Source organism: Bolinopsis microptera, chromosome 9 (assembly GCF_026151205.1).
Source record: "Bolinopsis microptera isolate Bmic1 chromosome 9, MBARI_Bmic_1.0, whole genome shotgun sequence".
NCBI lineage: Eukaryota > Metazoa > Ctenophora > Tentaculata > Lobata > Bolinopsidae > Bolinopsis > Bolinopsis microptera.
The window spans coordinates 11080823-11106094 of NC_087080.1; the positions used below are offsets into that span (position 1 = coordinate 11080823).

Below are 25272 nucleotides of genomic sequence, written 5' to 3' on the forward strand. Positions count from 1 at the left end.
AGTTGTGGTGAGGCAAGGTTTGAAATATAAATAATGAATTGAACATTAGTCTGGTGAGTAACTGTGATAGCGTTACTGGGCGGCGCTCAGTCTGTCATTCCGCCGAATCTTTATGTTTATGAACATAATATAATAGCCTGGGGTCCCCAGGTAACGATAGCGAAAAGTGTGTTATTCAAATAATGATCTGTTATTGTGCTATGAATGATTTTAAACTTTAAAGTTATGGGTAGCTGACGTGTAGAACGGAACATTAACGTTCGCCAATAAAATTTTAAATTTCGAAAGTGGAAAGCCGCGCGCAGATAATTGTACATTTAAGGTTGAAAAAGCCGCGCGATCTAGTCAGTAATATTCCTGAAGATTGTTTCGCGTTGGATAAAAAATGGACTCGTGATACATGCTACCCTTGTGATTGGACTGCGCCAGTGTGACGTTATAGTTATACTGAAAATCTTAGCCAATGATGTGGACACAATCTAAATATTGCGTGATAAAGCTGGATAGGATATTGAATGTACTAATTGATGATCATTAAGTTATACAATTGTACAGTCTTGTTCGCGTGTTATGTTGTTGCCGTTTGGCGTTAGAGAATGCATTAGAAACAGCCGGTCGGTAATTTGAATTTGTGGTGTATTCTGATAAACAATGAGACAATTTTTGTATGTATCATAATATTAAAGTTAGTGCAACGAGGAGAACTCTATTAGTGAATAATGTTTCTTTATTTTACATCAAATAATATCATATATTAAGGTTGGTCATGTGAGCCTCAATGGGGTAAAATATGCCAAATCCGTACTTGTTTTACGCGAACATTCCGTTGAATGTATGTTATTATAAATATCCTCACATCTGGTTAGATACTTTGAACTGGGCGGTGTACAATTAATACGGAGTATCAGTTTGTACTTTTTGTAAAGCTTAGTCTTTAATATGAGGAACTGTTTCAGTGGAGATTAGTCAATCTTGTAAGACTAAGTTGAGTCGAAGTTTTATAGGCAACGATACCGTTTCTTGACGCAGGTTAATATTATTGATACAAGAATGATGACTGCGTTTAACGAATGAGGAGTTGTTGGTTGGCTTCATGTATATGTGTTCAGATTAGGACATCGATAGAGTTATCTGAATATTGTGGTTGCTTCACTGATTGGTAGCAGTCTTGGTCTGTTTGGTCCAGTGTTGAGAAACACTGATAAATGATGTAGGGTTGGTTTTTAGTGTTTAAAAACACTGATAAATGATGTAGTGTTGAAAATACTGCAGTACTGGAAAATGATGAATTGGTGATTGATAGAGTTGAAAATCACTGACAAGTGATGAAGTGGTGTTTTTGCTAGTGTTCATAAACACTGAATATTTGACAGTCATCATAATTGTATCAACTATTATATAGGTCACCAGCAGAAAAGTTAGATTAGAAAATCACGCAGGCACCAATGAAAGCAGTTCATCATAAATAATGTAGCTTAAACAAAAGTTAGGTGTAGGATATTGCAATTTTGTTCAATTGCAAAGGTAAGTAAACCAGGAACATAATATAGCTAATAAGATATATACCGTTACTCGTGTGGATATTTGTAGCAACATTTATATGTCTACATGTATTAAAGATAACTATTATGGTCATTATGCGGAGAGAAAATTGAGGCTTTCATGACCAACTGTATGTACATGCCAGAAATCGCCATAATTAACAAATATATTCTAACATATTATTGTAAATAATTATTAAAGTTAATGGCGGGACTGGTTAGAAAAATCATTAAACTGCAGTTGAAGGTAAGGTGGGTGCAATATCATTGCACAGTGTTTTGGAGTGTTTGTGATGGTGACCTTATATAATTGAAAAGTGAGTGTGTGAGCTGTCCTGATCGTCCATTTTCTGATGTTGTTATGAAGTAGTATGAGTGTTACCAGCTGGTGATGTTGTTAAAAAACATGAAAATTTATAACTTTCTATTGATTTGTAGTCATTCGATTTGTTATTGTTAGTTGCTGTTGTATCCGACTTTGTTGTGGTGCCTGAAGTATTGATGATTTGAAATGCCTGTTGTAGGGTGTCACAACTACAACGAGTGACCTATTACATTTGTAGGAATTGTTTCAGTACGGTTATTTCTTGTAATAATTTGTTAATGAACAAACCTTAACATTAATGAAATTCCCGGACATAGCATTTGTTGATATGAACTACATGCCGATATGTGTGGACTGTGGAGTGTGTTTGATACTGTCGATAAGTGGTAGATATTGCCTATGATGATTGTGTACTGAGCTGAGTATAAGAGTGCGTCCTAAATGGTACCTGTAAAAGAGGTTTGTGAAGTTTTAATATACATTTTGTCTTTGAAGTAGCTTCGTGGAGCTGGTGTGACAAAATTATTATCTCGAGAGGGTATTTACTATGATCTTAATTTCAGAGAGTTTTGAAAGCTTTATTGAACTTGGTATCTAACTAAGGACTGACAAAGGTTGCATAAAGTTACCGGCGTTGTTGGAGTGGCTGAAAATGCTGACATAGTTGGTTGTTTTGATGGGAAGTTGTGTTCCGACTGAAGAACATTGAGGTAATGTAAGTATTGAGGATAATCTTGAATCATGTACATACCTTTAATATAATGGCATTTTTGGAGTTATGTTAGGTATCATGCCATGTGGTGAAATTTGTAGATGGAAGTGGTTTGCAGATTTATTTGTAAATTAATATCAAATTTTCCAAATCAGGTTTCATTACCGTTGGAAGATGTGCTTTACATACTCTGCAGAATGTTGATTCAATCCTGGGCAACGAAGTAAACGTCCAATGATAGAGGACAGCGTACTTGTTTAGAGGAGCAAACGTTGGAAAATGTTGTGGAAGTGCAGAACACACTAGCTGAACTGGGTATATCTCATTATTGTATATTAGTGAGTAAGTTTTAAAATATATCGAAGTATGTGGAGATAAACTAACCTAGATTGGAATGTTGGACTGAAGTTGTTATAATATAATGTGAATAAGAATGTTAGAGGAAAGTAAAGAATATGATCATATCAGTATTTATCTTTAGATATTGACATTAGGTGATAGTATCCAGTAACATTTGTGGCTGTTACGAGCATCAGTATTGTATATAGTCCACTGCAGAAGTCATTGAAATATAGGAATTAGGTCATACTTACCTGAACTTACCTGAACTTACCTATATGTGGAGTGTTTGCCAACAGAAGTCAAAGACGATCTCCATTGTTACCGGATTACACGAGTTGTGCCCACGGGTAGCACAATCGGACGTCCTCCACCTGCATCCTTATAATACATCTAATCTACAGTTATTGATACAAATATACAAAAAATACAAATCATGGTGATGATATTAAGATTAGTAATAAATTGTAGTGTAATAATACAACTATTACGGTTGGACTTATAATCAGCGATGTTTTATCTAAACATACCAGAAATTTACTTGAATAGTAGGTAATGGCTGGAAAAATATGCTTGAAAAGACATCGTTAAATAGTAGTCTGTAGTAAACTTATATGTAAAGATACAAATATACAAATAATACAAATCACACTGAATGATTTAAATAAGATTAGTAATAAATTGTAGTGTAATAATACAACTATTACGGTGAACTTATAATCAGCGATGTTTGGGTGAAAAATATGCTTGAAAAGATGTCGTAAAAGACAAGTCTGTTGTAAACTTATATCTAAAGATCAAACACCAAGTATGACCAAAAGAATTATTGCTAGAGCTGTTTAAGTTTGTTCAGATTGAGCTTGAATACCGGGAAGAAATGATAGGTAATGCAAGGTATGTGTCAAAAATGTAGATCATCTCAACTTTGAATATTTGGCTGTAATCAAAAAGTGAACTAAGGTAGCAATAGAGGCAATCGTCTGTGGCCGTCTACCCCGTACGTAGACAGTGTCCAAGATTTCAGGCATCAGGATACACTGGAGCAGTGCAGAGCTGATTACGACCAGGGTCCTCACGGATACCCTGTCTTGGAGGTCGAGCCAATGCCCTGTGTTCGGTAATTGTGTCTACTGGTATAAACTTCATACTTTCCCTACTAACAGTCACTGTAACCCTATCACTCGGAAGGCCCCACAGTTCCTACAAGGACGCACGGCCGGGAGCCCATGTAGGGACAAAATGTCTAACACAACCTTAGTTCACTTTTATCAGGTAATATTCGACTTGGTGATCTTTTTGCACGATATGCTGACCTACATAGGGCAGATTACTGACTGTGTGTATAATCCCAGCCTACTGTATTACAAGTTAATATATTATGTTTAATGATGTATGAGTATAATTATCTCAATAATAATCAGCAGAGTATACCAGAATTGTAATGCTGCTATTGAATGGTAATGAAGTATCTTAATTAGCGTGTAGAACGATTTCATGTCCAACTGTATAATACTACTGCTGTTGTTGTAAACTTGTACTCTGGGAATGACGATAATATAGGCCTACTGCTCATTCTGCGAATCTAAAGGTATTTCAATAACTACCACAAACCAGTGTGTCCCTTGCTGGTCCGATGCATTAACTGTAAAAAAAGTAGGTGGAATTGCCTTGTCTTGTACGACAATTTGATTGAGTTTATGTGTGAAACTAGTTTTACTCAACGGTTGCTCTATATTGAGGTCATGGAAATTTAAGGTTGCTATAGACTTGTTATAATAAAGCATGGAGTAAAAAGTAATCAAAGTAAGGCATTGTGAAGCATACAAAAAATGTGGCTTGGAACCAGGCAACCCCAGATGGATATTTGCCACCGCTACCATGTCTAGTTCAGCACTGTTTGTGCCATTGTAATTGCAGTCGAATACATCAATATCGAAACAGTTAACGTTTGAAATAGTAGCCGCATTCAATTTAGCAATAACCCGCGCTGCTATGTAGCCACAGCTGACACCTTCCTGGAAGCGATTTATTGTCCTCCGGACATTAAAACCCAGTGTGACCAACTGTGTGGCAAAACGGCTGGATTGCGGGTCATCGTTGAAGTCTATGACGTAAGCCTTACCCTTTGACAATAGGCTGTTAAATGGCGAATTTGGTGTAGCCATTGCAGGTGAAGATAACCGAGGACACTTGCGGTTACCGTTAATGATGGGAGATGCTGGTGAAGTCCGTTTACTGTTTGGTAGTGTAGGGCTTTCAACTCGTTGTTTTTTGGAAAGAGGCCTACTTGAAGGGCTTGGTGGGGATCGTAATTTCTGTGAAGATAATCGAGTGCTTGCAAGGGAGCTTTCACTCTGTGGACTTTCACTCGGTTGAATAATAGGAGATTTAATGATGTCACTTGTTGCATCATGTAACTGGAAAGGATGCAAGGATCTAAGACGTTTATATTCTCTTACTATTTGAGGGTCTGTTCTTATGCACCTTTTATCAAAAGAGATGAGAAACAAACCTGCCATCGAAGTGAGTCGTGATATAGCTGTGTAGGCCATGCCCGCCTTCCAATTTATGCCAGAGAGGTCTATGTATGCATTTTGCAAGGTGACTCCTTGACATTTATGGATAGTTGAGGCCCAGCACAATGTTAGTGGTAGCTGGTACCTTTTTAGCCATACATTTGTTTTCTTAACCTTTTTGCACTTGAACTGTTTTTCTACAGGACTGATCGGCACTGTACCTGCTAGTGTACAATTTTGATGGCAAAATTTGTTACACAAATGCATTATTTTTCTACCAACTTTTTCCATATCAAATTTGACATATACCTTGTCTATAACTTTCACAGACACATTGTTGCTGTTAGACGTGTCTGGGGTATTTTTGAATTTGATGTGCTTCACAGTTCCGCAAACACCGTTACATAACTTGTCATTCACGTCGATATTTGCACGGACCATAACACGTGCCCCAAGCCCTAAAATAATTGAGGTTGGCAGTCCAGCGGTCTTGTTTATGTCGTCAGTAACATAGTCTTTGATGTTTTTTTGTCACGTCAGTCTGATTGCTATTGTTAAACTGCTCATTAGAGAACTTATCATGGGCTATAATGTTATGAACTTTGGTGGTAGCTGTAAGGTGGTCAACACACTTCTTGTTATGCTCAGAACATTTTGCATTTGTAGAGAATAGAAGCATACTGTCCATGAGTTGACTAACGTTTGGTAATTGTGGTATCACTCTTGACTGTAGTAAACTAACATCTTTCTCGGTATGCTGTCCAGTCCTTAGCCGATGACAAACTTCAGTAAAGGGCGCGTCCCCTTTGCTCCTAACTACGTCAGTCAGCTCAGAAAAGGTACAGAAATCTTTCCAAAAATTGACACCGAGTGCTGCAAGGCCCCTCGGATCGAATATTTTAGTTTGTTGCACGGGTGGAATTTGGAAGAGATCTCCTACAAAAATGATGTTTATTCCGCCAAAATAGTCTTGGGTGCCGGACATCCCGAATAATTGATTTAATCTGCTGTGAATTTGATTTAAATTTGTATTGCCTATCATAGATACTTCGTCAATGATGAGGTACCTAACATGCTTAAAGATGGAGTTGAACATTTTGTCTCTTTTTGCAGAATTTAAAGACTTTTGATTAAAAAAACCACCCTCTTGGCAATCAAGTTGAAGTAACTTGTGAACAGTTTGTCCATCTATGAGGGCGGCAGCAACACCAGTGCTGGCGGAAACCAAAACAGCAGAGTTGTGGGAGCCTCTTTTAAACGTGCGGTTTATACAGTGCCTTATAGCTGTAATGAGGAATGATTTACCAACACCACCGGCTCCACTTATGAAGTGTATAAGTTGGTTTACTTTCTTACCATCGTTCGCGTTCTGAGCATGAGTCTGAATCATAGAAAATATGTCACGTTGCTTTTCATTGAGAGAGCTGACCATACTGTTGTATTCTTGTTCGGTAATTGGTGGCTCCTCGTAAGTGAACTTGAAGTTTTCAGTATCCTCTTCACGTTTCAAATTGTTTGGTGGATGGCTTGCGAGACCACGCGGATCAAGTTTGTCATCGTGAACATTGATGGGCACGTGCGAATTTAAAATATCTTCGGTAATTTCACTTATCATAGAATCAAGGGTTGCCTCATCAATGTGTTCAAATTTTTGCATGTTTGATTTTATGACATCGTATTTTGCAACAAATGACTCCTCAACTGTAGTATAATTCCCCAATATTTGTGCCTCATCAGTCCAAGGAAAGTATATAAACAAATCTTGCTATAGTAGTATTTCTCCGGATCTGTTTTTCTAGATGGTGTGTGACTACGAACAATTTGAGGACCAGTCCTTTTAATCATTGTTCCCAATGTTGCGTCCTTCAACTGAATAGTTCGGTCAACATTAGATTTTGTAATATTAGAAAATTTTTCATAATTTACAGCGAATTCTTTGTAGCACATGTCCTTTAAAGAATCAGGCCTCTGTGGATAACGATCAATGTACCCTTTCATAAATATGTCATCAGAGTCTTGAGGCATATTTTCCATGTCACGACGGAACTTTAACATACCATGGCGTTGATCAGGCATGTCTGATGGCACAAAAATCACCTTAGGATACGAGAATTTCATGGGTAGGTCAGTTGTTCGGAATACAGACTCTTTTATGGAAACAGACCTTGCGTCAATGAAAACATTACCTAGTGATTTTAATTTGTCTCGAGCATTCTTGTTTTCATCATTCATAATATTATTTTTGACGTCTTTCATGGCATCGCAAACGTCCTTCTCAGTTTTTGTCGCATAATTAACTAAATAATTGACCATGTCCCACATCCCCACAATATACTGAACATCAATGTTAGATTCCAAGCAACGAAGCAACGTTTCATTGTACGGATTTATAAGCTCCGCTCCGATTTGCCTAATATAGATGACACGACTTTTTCGGCCTTTGTTCCTGTCTGCTGATATATTGTGTAGGTCAGCATTGGTCATCTCTTTTCCGTCAGCATCTACAATGATAGTTCTTCTGGAAATTGGCCTCGGAAAGAAGAATCTGCAAGCATCTTCAGCAACACCTTTTCTGCAAGTTTTTGTATGAGAATGTGTTTGGAGTTTTACCAAAGCACTAAGCACAGGATCCTCCTCTGGGGTAGGTTTTTTAGTAGTGATGTATTTGTCTATATACTTTATTATAGTTTCAATAGAATCCACCCCAACTATAGGTGCTCCAATACACTTTAACATCATGTGAAAATGTGGAGAGCCCCTGTCACCAAATTCATCACGGCCTGTATAAGCCTCGGTTGCGCCAAGAATTTGTTTTTTCTCGAGAAGGAACGATATTATTTTACGAATATATCTATCAAACATGCGAACTGCTATAACCGGATCAGTACGCAAGAGCTCATGTTTGCGATGCCACGAAATGTCCGTTAGTAATTGATCGGAAGGTTCTATCCCCATCAAAGTCAATATGGCTGGAATCGAATAAACCAAGTCATTGAAACTAAAAGTTAAGAACCATGTGAAGGTACCCAATTGACTTACCATGCCCAACGCATCGCTTTTTACCCTCTGCCAGAATGCAGGTGTGCCCTTAACGTCCTTCATGTAACGAAATGCATCAATATTGTTCAATAGTTGTTCTGTGCTTATGAGTTTATTAGTAAAAAGACCGGCTGTCAACCTAATACCATCTGTGCTGATTTTGCGTGACTTTTGAAGGTGTATTGATGCAGCATTGTATATTGATTCACGTTCGACACATGCTTGCGTGAAAAATATGTACTCAGGATCCATGGCAAATTTTCTATCTGCAGAGTAAAGGTGATGTTTAGCATATTGTTTTCTACTTAACTTTGGGATAAGTTTGCTGGCAATCAAGGCTTGCCTATCTGAGTCATGAAAATGGCCTTTCCCCAGGGGAAACAGGTTTGGAAATGATAAAGGCTCTGCTAACGAGTCAGATAAGGCAGGTATCGGTGTCTTCCCTTGTCCTGGTGCAAAGTCCATAACTGGAACTTCGTGGATAAAATTTTGCAGAGGATCCTTATATTGAATACAATGCTCATAGGGCAGTTGGTCGTATGTACCCTCATTACATATGTTTGCTACAATTTCGTCAACCAGCGATGAAGCGATAACATGAGCATTGTCTGCAAAATGTACGTTAAAGAAGTCTTGGTGGTCATTGTATTTGCCTTTAATCCAATCGTCATTCAGTACAGTGAAAGTATACAGTGGGTTATGCTTTTTTAACCATATTAAGACATTAATGCATTTCTTAGGGTCCACATCATCAACTAAAACAACAGTTTTGTGGCTTACATCACGCTTAATTTTAACCTTAAGAACTCCAAGATCGGGAATATTCCGAGGGAGTTTGAGACAACTTTCCTGGGCATCAATCGGAACATTAACAACCGCGCCCCTAATACCACGTTGGCCACCAGCAGGTAAAGACCGTATTTTCATAAACTGGATACGCATTGCTACAAGGCGGGTCTCTGTTGGATTCATGACAAGATTGTCTGGTAATGAACCAGTTTCGAGTTTCATGGGTATAGTAGCCAGTGGACAAATTTTGTTAGACTTGCGATAACTGCTACACCGTTTGCAAATCCAAGTTTGCTGTTTCCCAGATTTGGCAGATGTTTTGTCAAATTTGACAACATTTTGACGAAAATGTAAAGTATTGCAATTACGGAAGGCTGAAATAACTTCAAAATCGGGTTTGTCATGACCATCTGGGGCTTCATTAGTAGATTCTGCAGATTGTGTAAGTCTGGGAGAGGGCAGTGATGTTGTAGGAGTTGTGGCTCTGTCAGAATTTGGTAATGGGGAAGTAAACAATTTGTACGGTCGCGGTGGTGACTGAGAATCTTTTTGTCTGTCATAATTGCTTGTTTTAGTTGAGTCATGGGGTGAGGTGTAAGTCTGAGTAGATGAGAGGGGTGACAATATTGTCTGTGTGATGGTTTCAACTGATATGTTATGCAACCCCTCCGTTTTAGTTAGCTTCCGTCGAATACGAGCTTGCTTTTGTCTATCCCTCTCTTTCTGTTTGTCTTCCTCTGTCATATTCAGTCTGTACTGTTTAGCCTTGTCTCTTTTCTTTTGTTTTTCATCCTCTGTCAGCGTCTTGTTCAGTCTATCCTGTTTGGCCTTGTCTCTTTTCTTTTGTTTTTCTTCCTCTGTCAGCGTCTTATTCAGTCTATCCTGTTTGTCCTTGTCTCTTTTCTTTTGTTTTTCCTCCTCTGTCAGCGTCTTTTTCAGTCTATCCTGTTTGGCCTTGTCTCTTTTCTTTTGTTTTTCTTTCTCTGTCAGCGTCTTATTCAGTTTATCCTGTTTGTCCTTGTCTCTTTTCTTTTGTTTTTCCTCCTCTGTCAGCGTCTTATTCAGTCTTTTCTGTTTCTGCCTATCTCTCTCCTTCTGTTTGTCCTCCTCTGTAAGATTCAGTCTGTACTGTTTAGCCTTGTCCCTTTGCTTTTGTTTTTCCTCCTCCGTCAGCGTCTTTTTCAGTCTCCTCTGTTTTTCCTTGTCTCTTTTATTTTGTTTTTCCTCCTCTGTTAGCGGCTTATTCAGTCTAATCCGTTGTAGCCTATCTCTCTCCTTCTGTTTGTCCTCCTGTGTAAAATTGAGCCTTCTATGTTTTGACTTGTCTCTTCTCTGATGTTTATACTCGTCTGTCTGAGTGTCATTGTACGGGTCAAAAAAGGGAACATGCTCTTGTGAGATAGGGGTGTCGTCGATAAAGTCGTCGAAGATGCAGTCAGATGTATCACTGTCAATGTCTAGGGTATCGTCAGAGGAGTGGGCAGCTTCATCATCAACAAATCGATTTTTAGCCCCACCACCCCACTGCTGATATGAATTACAAAAACTGTGTAACTCAGTAACATTAGGTAAAGTTGGGTGATCTATCTTTGAAGATAGAAGGGGAAAAGCTGTTGAGGTGATAGAATGGCCCAGCTGTGCAGGCTGGTGCTGGGCTGACAAAAATAACATTATGTTACGGCAAGGTTGTGGATTATGTACAAGTGCTGGTAGTGCAAATCCATCGGATGATGAAAGAATTAATTTGATTGACGCTGGTTGCAAAGATTCTTGTAACGGTGGAAGTGGTTGGGATAATCCTGGTAAAGGAAAATGTTGTAATGGTGGCAGTGACGGCGGATTGGATTGTTGTAGTGATGTCAGTGGGAGGGATAATACTGGTGGAAAAGATTGTTCTAAAGTAGGTAGCGAGAAGGATGGTACTGGTGAAGATTCTCGTAGATTGAAAACGGTTGGGAGTGACACTGGCGGTGAAGATTCTTCTGATGGTGTAAGTAGCGGTAACAATACTGGCGGAGAAGAATGTTCAGCAGGCAACAGCGAAGGGGATGACAGTGGCAGTGAAGGTTGTCCAGATGTTGGAGAAGACGGAGACAATGCTGGTGGAGAAGAATGTTCTTCAGTTATTAGTGAAGGTAATGACAGTGCCAGTGAAGGTTGTTCAGATATAGGAGAACAGGGGGACGATACTGGTGGAGAAGAATGTTCTGCAGGCAGCATTGAAGGGGATAACAGTACAAGTGAAGGTTGTTCAGATGTATGGGAATAGGGGGACAATGCTGGTGGATAAGAATGTTCTTCAGTTATTAGTGAAGGGAATGACAGTAGAAGTGAAGGTTGCTCAGATATAGGAGAACAGGGGGACGATACTGGTGGAGAAAAATGTTCTGCAGGCAGCATTGAAGGGGATGACAGTACAAGTGAAGGTTGTTCAGATGTATGAGAATAGGGGGACAATGCTGGTGGAGAAGAATGTTCTTCAGTTATTAGTGAAGGGGATGACAGTGGCAGTGAAGGTTGTTCAGATATAGGAGAACAGGGGGACGAGGCTGATGGAGAAGAATGTTGTGACGGCGGCAGTGACAAATCTAAATTGCAACTATTAGTGGGGACAAAAGGAGCTGTAGAAACGGACGATGATGATGACACAAGTATGCCATTGTTCTTATGAAGGGTGGTGAGTTGTGAAGAAAGAGGGCGGGATGACGACACCCGTTCATTCTTATCAAGGGTGCTGGGCTGTGAAGTAGATCTTGGCTTGAGCGTTCTGAATGTGAGACTGAAACGGTAGCCAAGGGAATGACGAGAGAAACTTCCGGGCGCAATACGATGAAAAAAAGATACCTGTGTCTCAGGATGCATGACAAATAAAGAATTGGAGAGAAGCTGCTGACTATATGAGGGGCGCTCCTTTTTACACGCAGCAAAATCCATGTTACGTGTAGCCCCAATGGAGAGCGTAGCAATTTTGGCAGACTTGTCCAAGTGTCGTTCATCATCCTTGTGATAAGGTAAGATGACAGAGGGGTCTTCGTAGAAATTAACCAAGATGCTGTTGAAGTTGGATGAAAGCTTAATATTGACCATGAACAAAACTGTTTGCAGTATAGGATAGGATCGAATAGGGATAGGACTAAGATGCATAGTGGCCCTGTTATAAATATATTTATGCTCACCGAAAAGAAGGACCTTTGAAGAATTGATTCCCTGTCTAACAAACATACCCTGTGCAACCTTTGCTAGAAGCAGTTTCTCAACCTCCTGTACAATACGGGCAGATAGGAAATTCGTGTAATAACTTAACCTTTTACGAAGCCAATCTGGGCACTTGGACAAAATTGATGACGTAGATGCAATAGGGTCAGGTGAAGCAGATGGAGGAGCATTAGTAGCATCTGGTCGGGCAGTTGGAGCAGGAAGTGATGAAGCACAAGGAGGGTCTGCAGGAGAAGGAGCTGATACAGTGGTAGGTGGAGCAGATGTAGCAGGAGGCAGATCAGATGGAGGAGCATTGGTAGCATCTGGTCGGGCAGTTGGAGCAGGAAGTGATGAAGGGGTAGCAGGAACAGGGTTAGGTATAGGAGTAGTTGGAGCTGGTTCAAGAAGTGATGGAGCAGAATCAGTAGGGGTAGGTGGAGCTGGTAGAGTAGATGTTTGAATAACAGCTATAGCCGCAGAAGCAGTTGCCGATGCAGATGCCGAAACAGCAGGATTAGTGGTCAAATGAGTGGAATCATCGTATTGATGAGCTGTTAGTGGAACAGTGACTGGTATGGATGTATGAGAACCCACAGATGGAAGAGGACTTCGAGTAGATTGAGCAACGGTAGTATCTGAATTGAGATGGTAATGGCGAGTGGTCCGATCAACAGATAAACTGTGAGATGTTACAGAAGCGTATGTCCTAAGTTGGACTTGGACGGGTTGAGGAAAGTACTGTGAATGGGATGCTTCCTCCTTAGAATCAGTAACAGGTTGAAGAGTTAATGAAGCAATAGGAGCAGGTGCAGGGTCTGGTGGAGGTTTAGATGACCCCGTGTAAGTCGAGTCCCAGGAATTGTTTACATAATTGGGAAAAGAAGAAAGGGGCATAACCGTTGGTTGGAAACGATCCTCGACATAGCAGAGTAAATCATGTGGCAATGAGGAGATGCCATGTGAGTAAGCGTGAATATTTGCTTTCACGATTTTCTTCAACATGACATTGTCACGATAGCTAAGGTGAAGCTTATCCTTAGCCAGATAGACCTTAGGATCTGTTCTAGTTGTGTCCCAGGGGGATGAAATTACAGTACATCCACGCCTAAACGAAAGACCATGTATTTCCTTATTGAAAGCAGCTAACTTGTCCATTAAGGTAGGGCTAATATCAAGTCTAGGTATTATGATGTTGACAATAACATGAGCACGTTTGAATTTATTGTTAACAGCATCAATGAATTCATTGAAAGCAGCTGCAAACTGTTGTTGATTACAAGCTGAGCGACCACTGATGTTATTGGTGCCCAGCAAAACTTAAACGATATCAGCCTGTAAATCTACAACTGCCCGTCTGAGATTGTACACACAGTCAGTAATCTGCGAGATGGCCTTGCCTCGACATGCAAGGACTTCTAAACTTTTGTATGAATCCACAAACCTCTCTTTCTCTGTTTCATTGGTACTATCCCCTACATACTTTGGTATCGAATCTCCAATAACAACGACCTGATAAATAGGGAATATTAGTGATAAGTGCATCTATCAAATTTGGGGTTAATTAAACATCTTAAATGGAATTGTTAACAATTGCATTGAAAGCGAATACTTGAAATAAAGGAGCACAGAAGATTATAAAGAAATTAACCTTCTTGTCAGTAAACACGGTTCTATCATTAGTTTGCACAAATGATGTGGTTGGGCCTGGATTTAACTCAATATCTCCAGAGAGCAATAACAGCAGAGTGCACACACCTGACCACAGATTGCATTGTGGCAGAATTGAATTGCGAACAATAAACAATTCCTGGGGTGTGCACAAAACAATCCAGGTATCACACTCAAAGAGCGTTAAACCTAGGAGAGAAACAGTATTATTATCAATTTATAAAACCCTGGTTAAATATTAGTATGATATTGTTTGTAATAAGTGTTTGTAAATAAAATTTAATAAAAGTGTTTAATAATATTATTCTTTTATAAATTATGGCGTGTTTCATTTATACCGTTGCCTAGATAAAATTGTGAAATTCATCACCTGTAGTAGAGAGCATGCGGATGTCCACGAAAGCAGCCGACAAGAGTACGGATGTGACTAACGCCGCACTCAACCTGTTTGACACGAAGAACAGCCTCCTAAATCTGAAACCTTTACAAACACCACCCCCGTTGTGAGAGAAATACACGGAGTGATGCAGAAACAGTATCCAAATATACTGTATGTTATTAACATAACAGTGAATGTTTGTAATCACTACAGCGGATAATTGAGCGAGGGGGGTTAAAACAGCCATAACAAAATCAACCACACAGGACCAAACAATAGTTAAATCATGGTAACATTCATTTTCAATTAAATTGCCAGGGCCAGGTCCAAAATCATAAGAAAAAGCGAGAATAGCAATTAGTAATAACTTGAATCTCATATCTTTAATCAAAATGTAATTTATAACGTTTGTGTGAAAATATCGAGGGAAAAGAGTTAGTTCCGTGTCCCGGTCGCATTTATAGCTGAATCGTGTAACCATGGGGAGCGCATTTTACACTTAGTAGAATACAAAGCAAATATTGCCACCAGCGACAACAATGCGCGCAGGCACGTACGGTCGCGCTCACGCTCGCAGGCACGGTCGCAAAGCTACCATATCCAAAAAAACCTCGTTCGCTAACCCTTGTCCTTGACTCTTTTGTGCCTTCGGCACTTTGAGTCATGGATCGGGAAAAAATTATAATTGTAGAATTCTGAAAACCCAATTTTTTTTTTTTTTTTTAATTTATTGATTCAAGTTGAAACAATTTACCAGATATCGCTTCTTTAAATATATCAACGCCACGATCAATATAATATCTCGCCATGTTTTCGACAGCCTCAAGAAAAGGTTCGACATCTCTGAAATGGTATATTTTTGAAGAATAACATTAAAAATTTTCAAATTTTATCTGGCAACTTTAATTTGCTGACGGAAACCACGGAATATATATATTTATTGTGTAGAAGTCCAGCCATGAAATATATATATATCAACACCGACTTTTAATGTGTAGGAGTACAGCTACAAAATATATATGTACAGCAGGGTGTCAGAATTATTGGCGTGTTTGAAATTTTATGTGTATTTTATGATGAAATCAATATTTTTCGACGGGTCATAACTTTACTTCTGAATGTCGAAATTACAAAATTCAAAAACTGGTTTGTAGACAATCGTTTGAACTTTTTCTTAATTTCAGAATTTTGTGTTGATGTACGTCAAAACCCATAATTTAGGCCGTTATTTAAAGGGTCGATTCCATACTTGGTTAGATTTACGAAGGAGTAAGGGATTTATGTGTAATTTTTTTTCGGTGAATTTTTTCTGAAATTATTCTTTAGACTAAAGTGCACAGCTCTTCAGGCGATAGCGAAACATATAGAAAACTATAGATTTTATAAAAGCTCTCTTTCTCCTCTAACTGACCCAATAAAATATAGTCGGGCGGACTCATCCCGGAATTCAGAGGAAGCAGCCGAAGGCTTCAAGTCCAATAATCAAAATTTTTCTCTTTCGTCGTAATTATCGACGAAATTTAACTTCTTTCAGACTTCGTTTTTAGACTGAACTGTAGTATAAAAGATTATCTACCGAATGATCAAGATTCCATAGGAAACTGACCCTCAGAAGTCAAGTAATGATCGTTTCTAAAAGCTTGGGTAAGCTAAAATTTCACGCAAAATTGTCTACGCGCCAATAATTATGACACCCTGCTGTATATATATATATCCACCAGCGTGCGCTTTTTCGCATAGCGGGCTCTCACCAGCCCGCTGTCAAAGGGCCCGATATCTCTACAGCCCGCTCACGATATAGCCCGCTAACAAGTGACATTTAATTTGACCAGTAGCAATATAGCCCGGAGTTCTCTAAAATATTTTCAGTTTCTGTATCGTCTCCATGTGAAATTCCTTATTACACTGACTATATAATACATTTTATTGTTGTGTCCGGTAGGGCTGCTCATGGCCATGCAGCTCGTGAGCAGATGACATGATACTTTGATTTATATCAAAGTTATTATAACACACTACATAATACACATCAGCACTATAATCCCCCTATATTATTGATATTCATCGTCACTGACATTACATTCATTATTCCCACGGCCCAGGAATGCAGTGCATCTCCAGCCCCTATATACGACACAGCCCTTTATGATTGGCTTACATTGAACACGTGACGTGTTACCATGGTTACAACAATTAGTGGCGACCTTTTCTAGAGATGACTTTTATACAAGCTCCATTGTTTATTTATAAAATTATATATTAACTGTAATACGCCCGCTGGTGGATATAATCCACATCACCTCGATCCGCGGGCGGAAAAATCGTATAGCACTCGGGCCCGATGGGCCCTCCGTGCTATACGAAAATATGTCCTCCTCGGGCTAGCGCCCTCGGGGACATATGAAATATTGCACGCGCGTGCGCGTGCAATATTTTGTTCCGCCCGCGAGTCTCCGGTGATATGTATATATATTTCATGGCTGGACTTCTACACAATAAAAGAAAGCGGTTGTGATATAATATATATATATATTTGAGACATTCAGTGAAACAGTAAAACACGAAATTCACATTAAGCTATCGATTGTGTAATCTTTACATGTCTCATTCTGAAAGCAAGTTTATTAAAATAACTGTTCTATGAAGTAAATTAAAAACATGACAAAAATAGATCAATACTGAGATGGGAAATTTGTGAGTAAGTCTCATTCAATCATAAGATATAAACAAAAGATGCAGAGGTGAAAGTAAACATCAAAATGCAAGTGTCTGTGGAAAGATTAATATTAAAGCATATCATATAAAAGTCAATTTTTTTTTTATATATATGATGTTTCTTTTGGAGAAATCCAGTTTCAAGAGTGCTCTACCCGGGAGGGGAGCATTGTACATATATATATATATATATATATATATATATATATATATATATATATTTTGTAGCTGTACTCCTACACATTAAAAGTCGGTGTTGATTAGATCTTCGAAATAAGTCTTTGCATCATTTTATTAAACATCGTTATCTGAGATAAAATTGTTCTAAAAGCAACTGGAATATTCACAAATCTTTAAAATAACTTACAAACTAGGAAAGGAAAACAAGTCTTAGGAAGACGTACAAAACTATGTGACTTAAAACGGTACAAAACTAAAAAATACTGAGTAATAATCAAACAAAAAGAATAACTGCGTACATTTTATCTAATCTATTAAAGATTAGTTTCTCGGAAAAAGCTAGATTTCTCTGAATCAAGCAGTAAAAATATATAAATAGTAATGAATGTAACACGTCTCTGATAGCAATATTGTAAACTAAACACGGGTTAATAGGCTGAGATCATGTCAAATAAAATAAATAAACTAAACACTAAGCTCCAGCGGATTTAAAAAGGATGTGGTTACTATCGAGGGTGTTCATACCCCCATAACGCTCAAGGGTTTTCAATTGGGTCTGGTAGAACCCCTCTCTAGCTTCCATGGCCTTTTCCCTATCTGCTTGACTTATTTCAGGTTTAAATTCAAGAGCGTCCACTATAATAACAGAAAGGTGCGTACTAAGTGAAGAGTTATATAAGGCTACTGAACTAAAATCTAAATCATGATCAATATCTAAAAAGTGATTTACTAACTTACAACTTCTGATACCTTTCTTAATGTGGCTCTTATGATTAGAAAATCTCTTAGGGAGATTAGAAGTAGTATATCCTACATACGACTGTTTACAAGTTCTACACTCCATTAAATAAATAAGGTTATTACTCTGACAAGTTATATATTTAGTAATAGGGAAAACTTGTTTAGAATGGTGACTACTAAATTTGGAACAAGGGGACAGGAAACTTTGCTTACAAACATAGCATTTTCCACAGGCATGGCACCCTGCGTTGTCAGCCTTCCGAACAGCCGGCAATATTGCAGCGTCTGGTTCAAGAAATTGACTAGCAGTGGCTTCTCCATCTCTATCACTGCTTACAGTTCCACTAGCACGATACTTATTGTGTACAAGCATGCCACCGATAGTTTGATTCTTTCGGTGACTTACAAATACACTGTCAGCACGTACCTACTAGCTTCTTCAAGGCTGGATCGAGATTAAGAAGGTGCTTATACTTGTGAATAATGCTCCCCATGTTGGGAAGTGCTGGATTCTGATCCATCACCATGGGTATTAGACAAGTAGTCGTCTCATCCTTATTTTTAGGGGCATATACAAGTTTTTCCTATTGGTTATATCACTAAATTTGTTGAAAGCATCGTCTACAATACTAGAATGGTAACCACGGGCTACAAGGTAACCAGTATATACCTCCCTTTGCTCTAAGAAATTAGTGTCTTCACTATTGTTCTGCCTCACTCGCCTCGCCACACCATAGGGTATGTTTTTGAGAACATGGCTCCTATGACATGAGGTGGGGATGAGATAGCAGTGGGTGTCACTGGGCTTAGAGTAAAGTTTGGTATGAATAACATCGCCAACAGCATAGACATAGGTGTCTAAAAACTCAACACCATCCTTAGAGTAGTCGTAAGTAAACACAAGGTCCGGATGGATACTATTGAGCCATTCCATAAATTGTAGAAGCTCCTCAACAGTACCAGGCCAGGCCATGTATATATCGTCACGCAACCTACCCCAGAATGCTGGTCTGTGTGGCGGGCCATGTTCTAAATCTCTTTCATTAACTAAAATATCGATCTTATCCATTGCACAATCTGCATACTCACATGAGTTCTTAGGACCCATCGCCGCTCCACGCTCCTGACGGTATGTTATACCGTTGAACGAAGCTATGTTGTAATCAAGAGTGATTTCTAGAGCACTAATAATGCATTCTGTACTGAACAATTGATCATAACTACTTCTTTCATTCAGGTGCTTGGTGCATTGTTGGATCCCCATATCCCTGCTATATATATAGATACTCACCGATTGTTGTAGTAAGCTAAAAAATCTCCAAATGTCCACTGATTGTCGACAAATAGTTGATTGAGCTGTTGATATCTGTATAGAGCCACCCGCGAGATTTGTTCCGATGATAGACTTCGGCTTTCTTCGAGCTGAGAAAAGCTGTTGGCTACTTGATTTTCTTCGACAGACAACACCTCATCGGGAGTAGGCTCTAAAGTGTTTCGCATTTTTAAAGGATGAGGGGACCTTAGAAAAAGTTTTTTCTCGTGCAAATCCTTTTATTACATTAATCGTTTAAACCACTTTAGTGAAATCCGCAAAGTTGTATTTCATTCGCGCGCCGAGATATCCAGCCAAAACAATTTGAACCTGTGACGTCAATTATGTGAGTTGCTCTGATCCGCGCATATAGAAATACAGGTAAAATGAGCGTGCGGGCCGACTAAATTACTAATTAAGAATAAATTAACAATTTACGATACTAACGAGCCTATAACCAATGGAGAGGAGACTTTTTATGACCGGTTGAAAAAAGAATTATCACCATACGATAACCATGAGCCGAGATACACCTGGAATAAGATTGAAGTCATACAGAAAGGCATGTAAATTATGTATATTTATAGCTCCCAACGTAACACCTAGCAACTCCCTGTTTCGTACCACAGTTGATATATCAACATGTCATATCAACACAACACGGTCCTAATAAAAATGGATCGGGTAGGTATGAAATGCATGTCTTCATTTCAGTTGGACAAGCACTAAGCACCAAGCTTTTAAGTTCTAACTCACTATGTGACACTACTTATAACGTAAGCAAGATTTGCAACTATTACACCAAGCAATATTATATTTATACCAAGCATAGCAGACGAACACATCCACATTCGTTACGCTTTACACTCAAGTCACAGCAAACTAAAACGGTAAATTATAAATGAGTGTACAACTAAAGGCCGGTACACGCGCAGTGTCAAACCGCACGTGCGTACTCAGATAGGACTAGAGGCGCCAAGGGCCAGCTAGTAAAATGTCTTCTACTACATCATACATTCTTTTTAATTGTGTCCATATCGGGTTTCAAACAAGTCAAAACAAAATAGCAGTTTGTGGTTTAGTTAGCGAGCAAATAAAAGGGTGCGCGCGCACGTTGGTCTTAACACATAAGTGACGTCACAGCCCAAAATTGTTATCAGCCAATAGGAGCGCGGCGTGATATTGCACGAATTATCGATTTCACAGTCCGGCGTATTTTTTGATTCTACACACTTTCACAGGACTTAAACACGAATATTTGGAAGTAAATTCTAAGGTCCCCTCATCCTTTAACGAAAGAAAAATGCAGTGTAAGGTGGAAACACAGTCGACGTCAGCTTCTCGAGGTTGTCAAAGTATTCGTACGGAAAGAAACTTTTTGGGAGTGTCGCACCGTATGCTCTAACGAACTGGTCGTATGTTGACCCAGCTGCCATATAGTTTGTTACATCCAGAAACAAAAAGTTCTCGCTGGATATGGCCGAATATGACGCTCCCCGTTTTATTATGTAATTTATGTCCTCAACCTCGAGGAGAACTGAGAAAAGTTGAGTTTTCATAGTGGGGATATCAAATTTCTGACCGCAAAACGATAGCAGCGGCAACTGCTGTAGATATTTCTCAAATCGATCCACCAATTTTTCGTCATCAATTTGGTGGATAGCCTCTAAGTAGTCTGCAAATCCTTCTCTCATTAGCTCATGAGAAGCATCAGATATTTGAACAGACTGAGATACTAGCCAAAAGATGTTTCGCGTTAAACTCAACTCTAGCTGAATTGTCTACGCCAGTATCTCGAATTAGAGCACATTCTATATCAAAACATGCTCTGTACGGATAATAGCGTAGTTCAGTAGAAATATCAACGCCAAAATCTTCTAGCTTATCGAAGACTGTTCTGTTTGGTTCAAAAGCACCCCCAACGTAAACATCTCTTGTAGCGGCGTCGCAGGTAGAGGAGTGTCGTTGCTGACGAAACATGGTTGGGAATGTTTTGTTACACTTGCCGCAGCGAAAGCTACGTGAAAATTTATTCAAGTCTTTGATATAACTGAAATGATTGTTATATAGATTCAGATGCATAACATTATCATTTTTAAGGGTTCTATAAAGACTTTCTGTGATACCAGTCTCGCTTTGAGTAAAAACGTAAATGCCGACATCAAAAATTCGAGAAGCATCTTCCAGTTCATTGAGTGAAATTCCAGTAAAATCTGAAGCTAAAATACTCATCCCTCTCAAATAGCAATCAAAAAGCTCTTTAGCCTTTCGCTCTAAAGCGGTGATTTTTGCGCCTTGAAACAGCGCAAGACATCGAAAAAAGCATAGATTGTCATTATACGGGGTACCCCGATAAGATACAAGACCAATTAAACCTTTATTGTTTTTAAGATAGGTCGGTAATTGAGTTGACGCACCAATGGGACACCTCAATACTCTGGATACGAAAAAACTAACATTGGTTATACGAACAAATGAAAACTTTGAGCTTGGGTAATTAACATGATTCAAAAGATCTAGTTCGTCAATTTTGTGGGTCAGTGTACTCAAGTCGTTAAGGTCACCCACAAAATGTGGATCACTGAATAGAAGCTGGTTGTTCTGTGAAGAATAATAAAAATGCAAGGACTGATCCTCGTTGTTTTTCAAGATGAACGCAAGTGAAATTTTCAGTTTAAATGCTGTTTTTTGGTCTCTGAACACAGAGAGCAAATGTTCCTTGATATCTTCGATTGATAAATGATGCAACTGAAAATTGTATACAGCAGTTAGAGACCTAACTGTCCTTGACGGTTTGATGTATTTCTTGTGGCGAATATACAAGTCTCTATAGTCTTCTTCTATCACAGATTCCGGCACTACAAATACATCATTGAACCCCCACGCAGTACCAATGTGACGCGATTCTTTATTATGTTGTGTTCCATGTTCAATCTGCATTAACAATGGGTATTTCACGTGGCAAATACTACATTGAATTATTTTACAGCTACGAGAAGCTTGATGATTCTGCATAGCTGACGGGGTGTAGATAGAAATACTTGCATTACACTTGGTGCATGACTCCCTTCGACGTTTTGACATCATTTGACGAGCGGAGAGGTTGTCGTGGTAACGTTATAAATTGAACAACTGTACAATTAGAACATACAAAGAGGTTTTGGTATCATCTCTCACTTTTCATTGCAAAGAGAAACTTTTAGGAGAAACCGATCCAAACATAATACTTATAGTTGCAAGTGACACTGTATCACTTTCTATATTAATATAGAAGCCGCATGAGAGTGCAGTATAAGTGATTATAAATACCAAGCTCGTTGGACCAGGTGAGCTCCCATGCTTGTGAAACTAAATGTGAATTTGCGTGTGATGTGAGTGTAACTGTAAAATAAAAGATATAAGCATTGGTCTCTTACTTATTAAAGTGCTCGTCTGTTAAGCTAGTTGTCTCATCTCTCACTTTTCCTTGCAAAGAGAAACTTTTAGGAGAAACCGATCCGACATTCATGACATTCGAAAAACGGGTTATGCAGAGGCTGAAAGATTTGGTAAGATAATCTATTAATAAATAATCTCATTGTATGTGTTATATTCTTATAAAGAATTGATATATTTGATTACATGCGTTATTAGAATATATATATATATATATATATATATATATATATATATATATATATTTCATTGGCTAGACTTCTACACAACAAAAGAAAGTGGTTATATATATATATATATATATATATATATATCCGGCTCTCATTATTAAGGCCTTGGTGGCCCAGTGGCACGGCGTCGATCCATATAATATTATAGATATATCTATATCCACCAGCGTGCGCTTTTTCGCATAGCGGGCTCTCACCAGCCCGCTGTCAAAGGGCCCGATATCTCTACAGCCCGCTCACGATATAGCCCGCTAACAAGTGACATTTAATTTGACCAGTAGCAATATAGCCCGGAGTTCTCTAAAATATTTTCAGTTTCTGTATCGTCTCCATGTGAAATTCCTTATTACACTGACTATATAATACATTTTATTGTTGTGTCCGGTAGGGCTGCTCATGGCCATGCAGCTCGTGAGCAGATGACATGATACTTTGATTTATATCAAAGTTATTATAACACACTACATAATACACATCAGCACTATAATCCCCCTATATTATTGATATTCATCGTCACTGACATTACATTCATTATTCCCACGGCCCAGGAATGCAGTGCATCTCCAGCCCCTATATACGACACAGCCCTTTATGATTGGCTTACATTGAACACGTGACGTGTTACCATGGTTACAACAATTAGTGGCGACCTTTTCTAGAGATGACTTTTATACAAGCTCCATTGTTTATTTATAAAATTATATATTAACTGTAATACGCCCGCTGGTGGATATAATCCACATCACCTCGATCCGCGGGCGGAAAAATCGTATAGCACTCGGGCCCGATGGGCCCTCCGTGCTATACGAAAATATGTCCTCCTCGGGCTAGCGCCCTCGGGGACATATGAAATATTGCACGCGCGTGCGCGTGCAATATTTTGTTCCGCCCGCGAGTCTCCGGTGATATGTATATATATTAACCAGTGGCGTAACGAAGGGCCCTGCTGACCCCGCTGTGCAGGGGGGCGCCGTCTTAGGGGGGCGCCAAATCGTCGTTTGAATGTGGGACAATTTCGAAAACTTAACTAAAGTACTAGCAAAACTGCGCGTTTTGCTCTAGATAAACACTTTTTTATAGATTTTACCGGCGTATTCTCTAAAATCACCTAATTTGTTCAATTTTAGGGAGGGGCACCAAAAGGGGAGGGGGTGCCAACAGGGGGGCGCTTTTTTCGGCAGGGGGGCGCCAACAGGCAACGTTACGCCACTGATATTAACTGTCTCTTTTACAGATAAAGGAAGAAGATCTAGACACTGTGGAGAGTTTGCTCATCAAATCGAACGAGGGATACCCTTCCATAATTGTGGTAAGTTTGATTGATGGCATATTTTATTATTTACTCTTATTTGCTCTCGATCATCTTAATTGAATGAAATTTCTTCAAGGTTGTTTATAAACAATTGCATTCGTATTGGTCTGATATATGAATTATAAGTTGTGCTCTCTAACAGGACTTAAAGACTGTCAGCGATTTATTATGGAGCGAGGAGCCGGCTGCAAGTGCGGACACGGGAATTTTATTCTCCAGAAAAGAATAGTACTGGCTAGATCGTAGTAGAGACTCTTACGGGCATTGTCTGCTCGATACGCTAGGTACCCCAGATACACCTTACTGGACGTATTTTTGACCGTAGAATCGATTAAAAGTAGTTTCAAGATGATTGGACTGACTTTTTGGGGTTAAAATTGCAAAAAACCGATTTTTGGGCCAAAAATAGGCCAAAAAACCATGTTTTTTGATATTTTGAGCAAGTTAATTTTGTTGGCATGTCGGCAAAACTTGCATGAAGATAGCTAAAAGACAGCCGCACAAGATGGTATAAAAATAAAACAAATCCCTCTATTTTTTGGGGGTAAAAATCCAAAAAAGTGGTAAAATTTTGACTTTTTTGCTTGAAGTTTGAATAATTTTTTGCAGTTGTATTAAATCAACCCAAAAATAGTCACATCGTGTTTGCCTAAATTTTTCCTTTCCGAGAAGTACCCACTTTATATACTTTATCGAAGTTTGAATATTTTCACTCCGCAAGCGTTTTTGCCAAATTTTCGACGCGCACTACGCGCAAAAGCATTTAGTTGTTATCAATTGGCACCCGCGCGTTCATCATAAATTTCAAACAGCTATAACTCAGCGAGATTATGTCCGTTCT

General features: G+C 38.9%; 2 protein-coding genes and 1 long non-coding RNA gene across 3 annotated transcripts; 1 reads left to right on the forward strand and 2 right to left on the reverse strand.

Moving 5' to 3' along the window:
- Positions 1-655: 655 nt before the first annotated feature.
- LOC134820898 (uncharacterized) lies at positions 656-3293 on the reverse strand. Its single transcript, XR_010160945.1, has 4 exons — positions 2744-3293; positions 2496-2561; positions 2155-2314; positions 656-2031 (listed from the first exon to the last, which is right to left on the reverse strand). It is a non-coding gene; the product is annotated as an uncharacterized LOC134820898 (long non-coding RNA).
- Positions 3294-5931, reverse strand: LOC134820897 (uncharacterized). The gene has a single exon (XM_063831545.1). The coding sequence runs from the start codon at positions 5872-5874 to the stop codon at positions 4480-4482; it is 1395 nt and encodes a 464-aa protein (XP_063687615.1). The 5' UTR covers positions 5875-5931; the 3' UTR covers positions 3294-4479.
- A 5002-nt stretch (positions 5932-10933) lies between these two features.
- On the forward strand, positions 10934-24660 carry LOC134821390 (uncharacterized). The gene is made up of 5 exons (XM_063832132.1): positions 10934-11518; positions 11711-11922; positions 12577-12889; positions 24354-24428; positions 24574-24660. Exons 1-5 carry the CDS (start codon positions 10934-10936, stop codon positions 24658-24660), a joined length of 1272 nt encoding a protein of 423 aa, XP_063688202.1.
- The last annotated feature ends 612 nt before the right edge of the window (positions 24661-25272 follow it).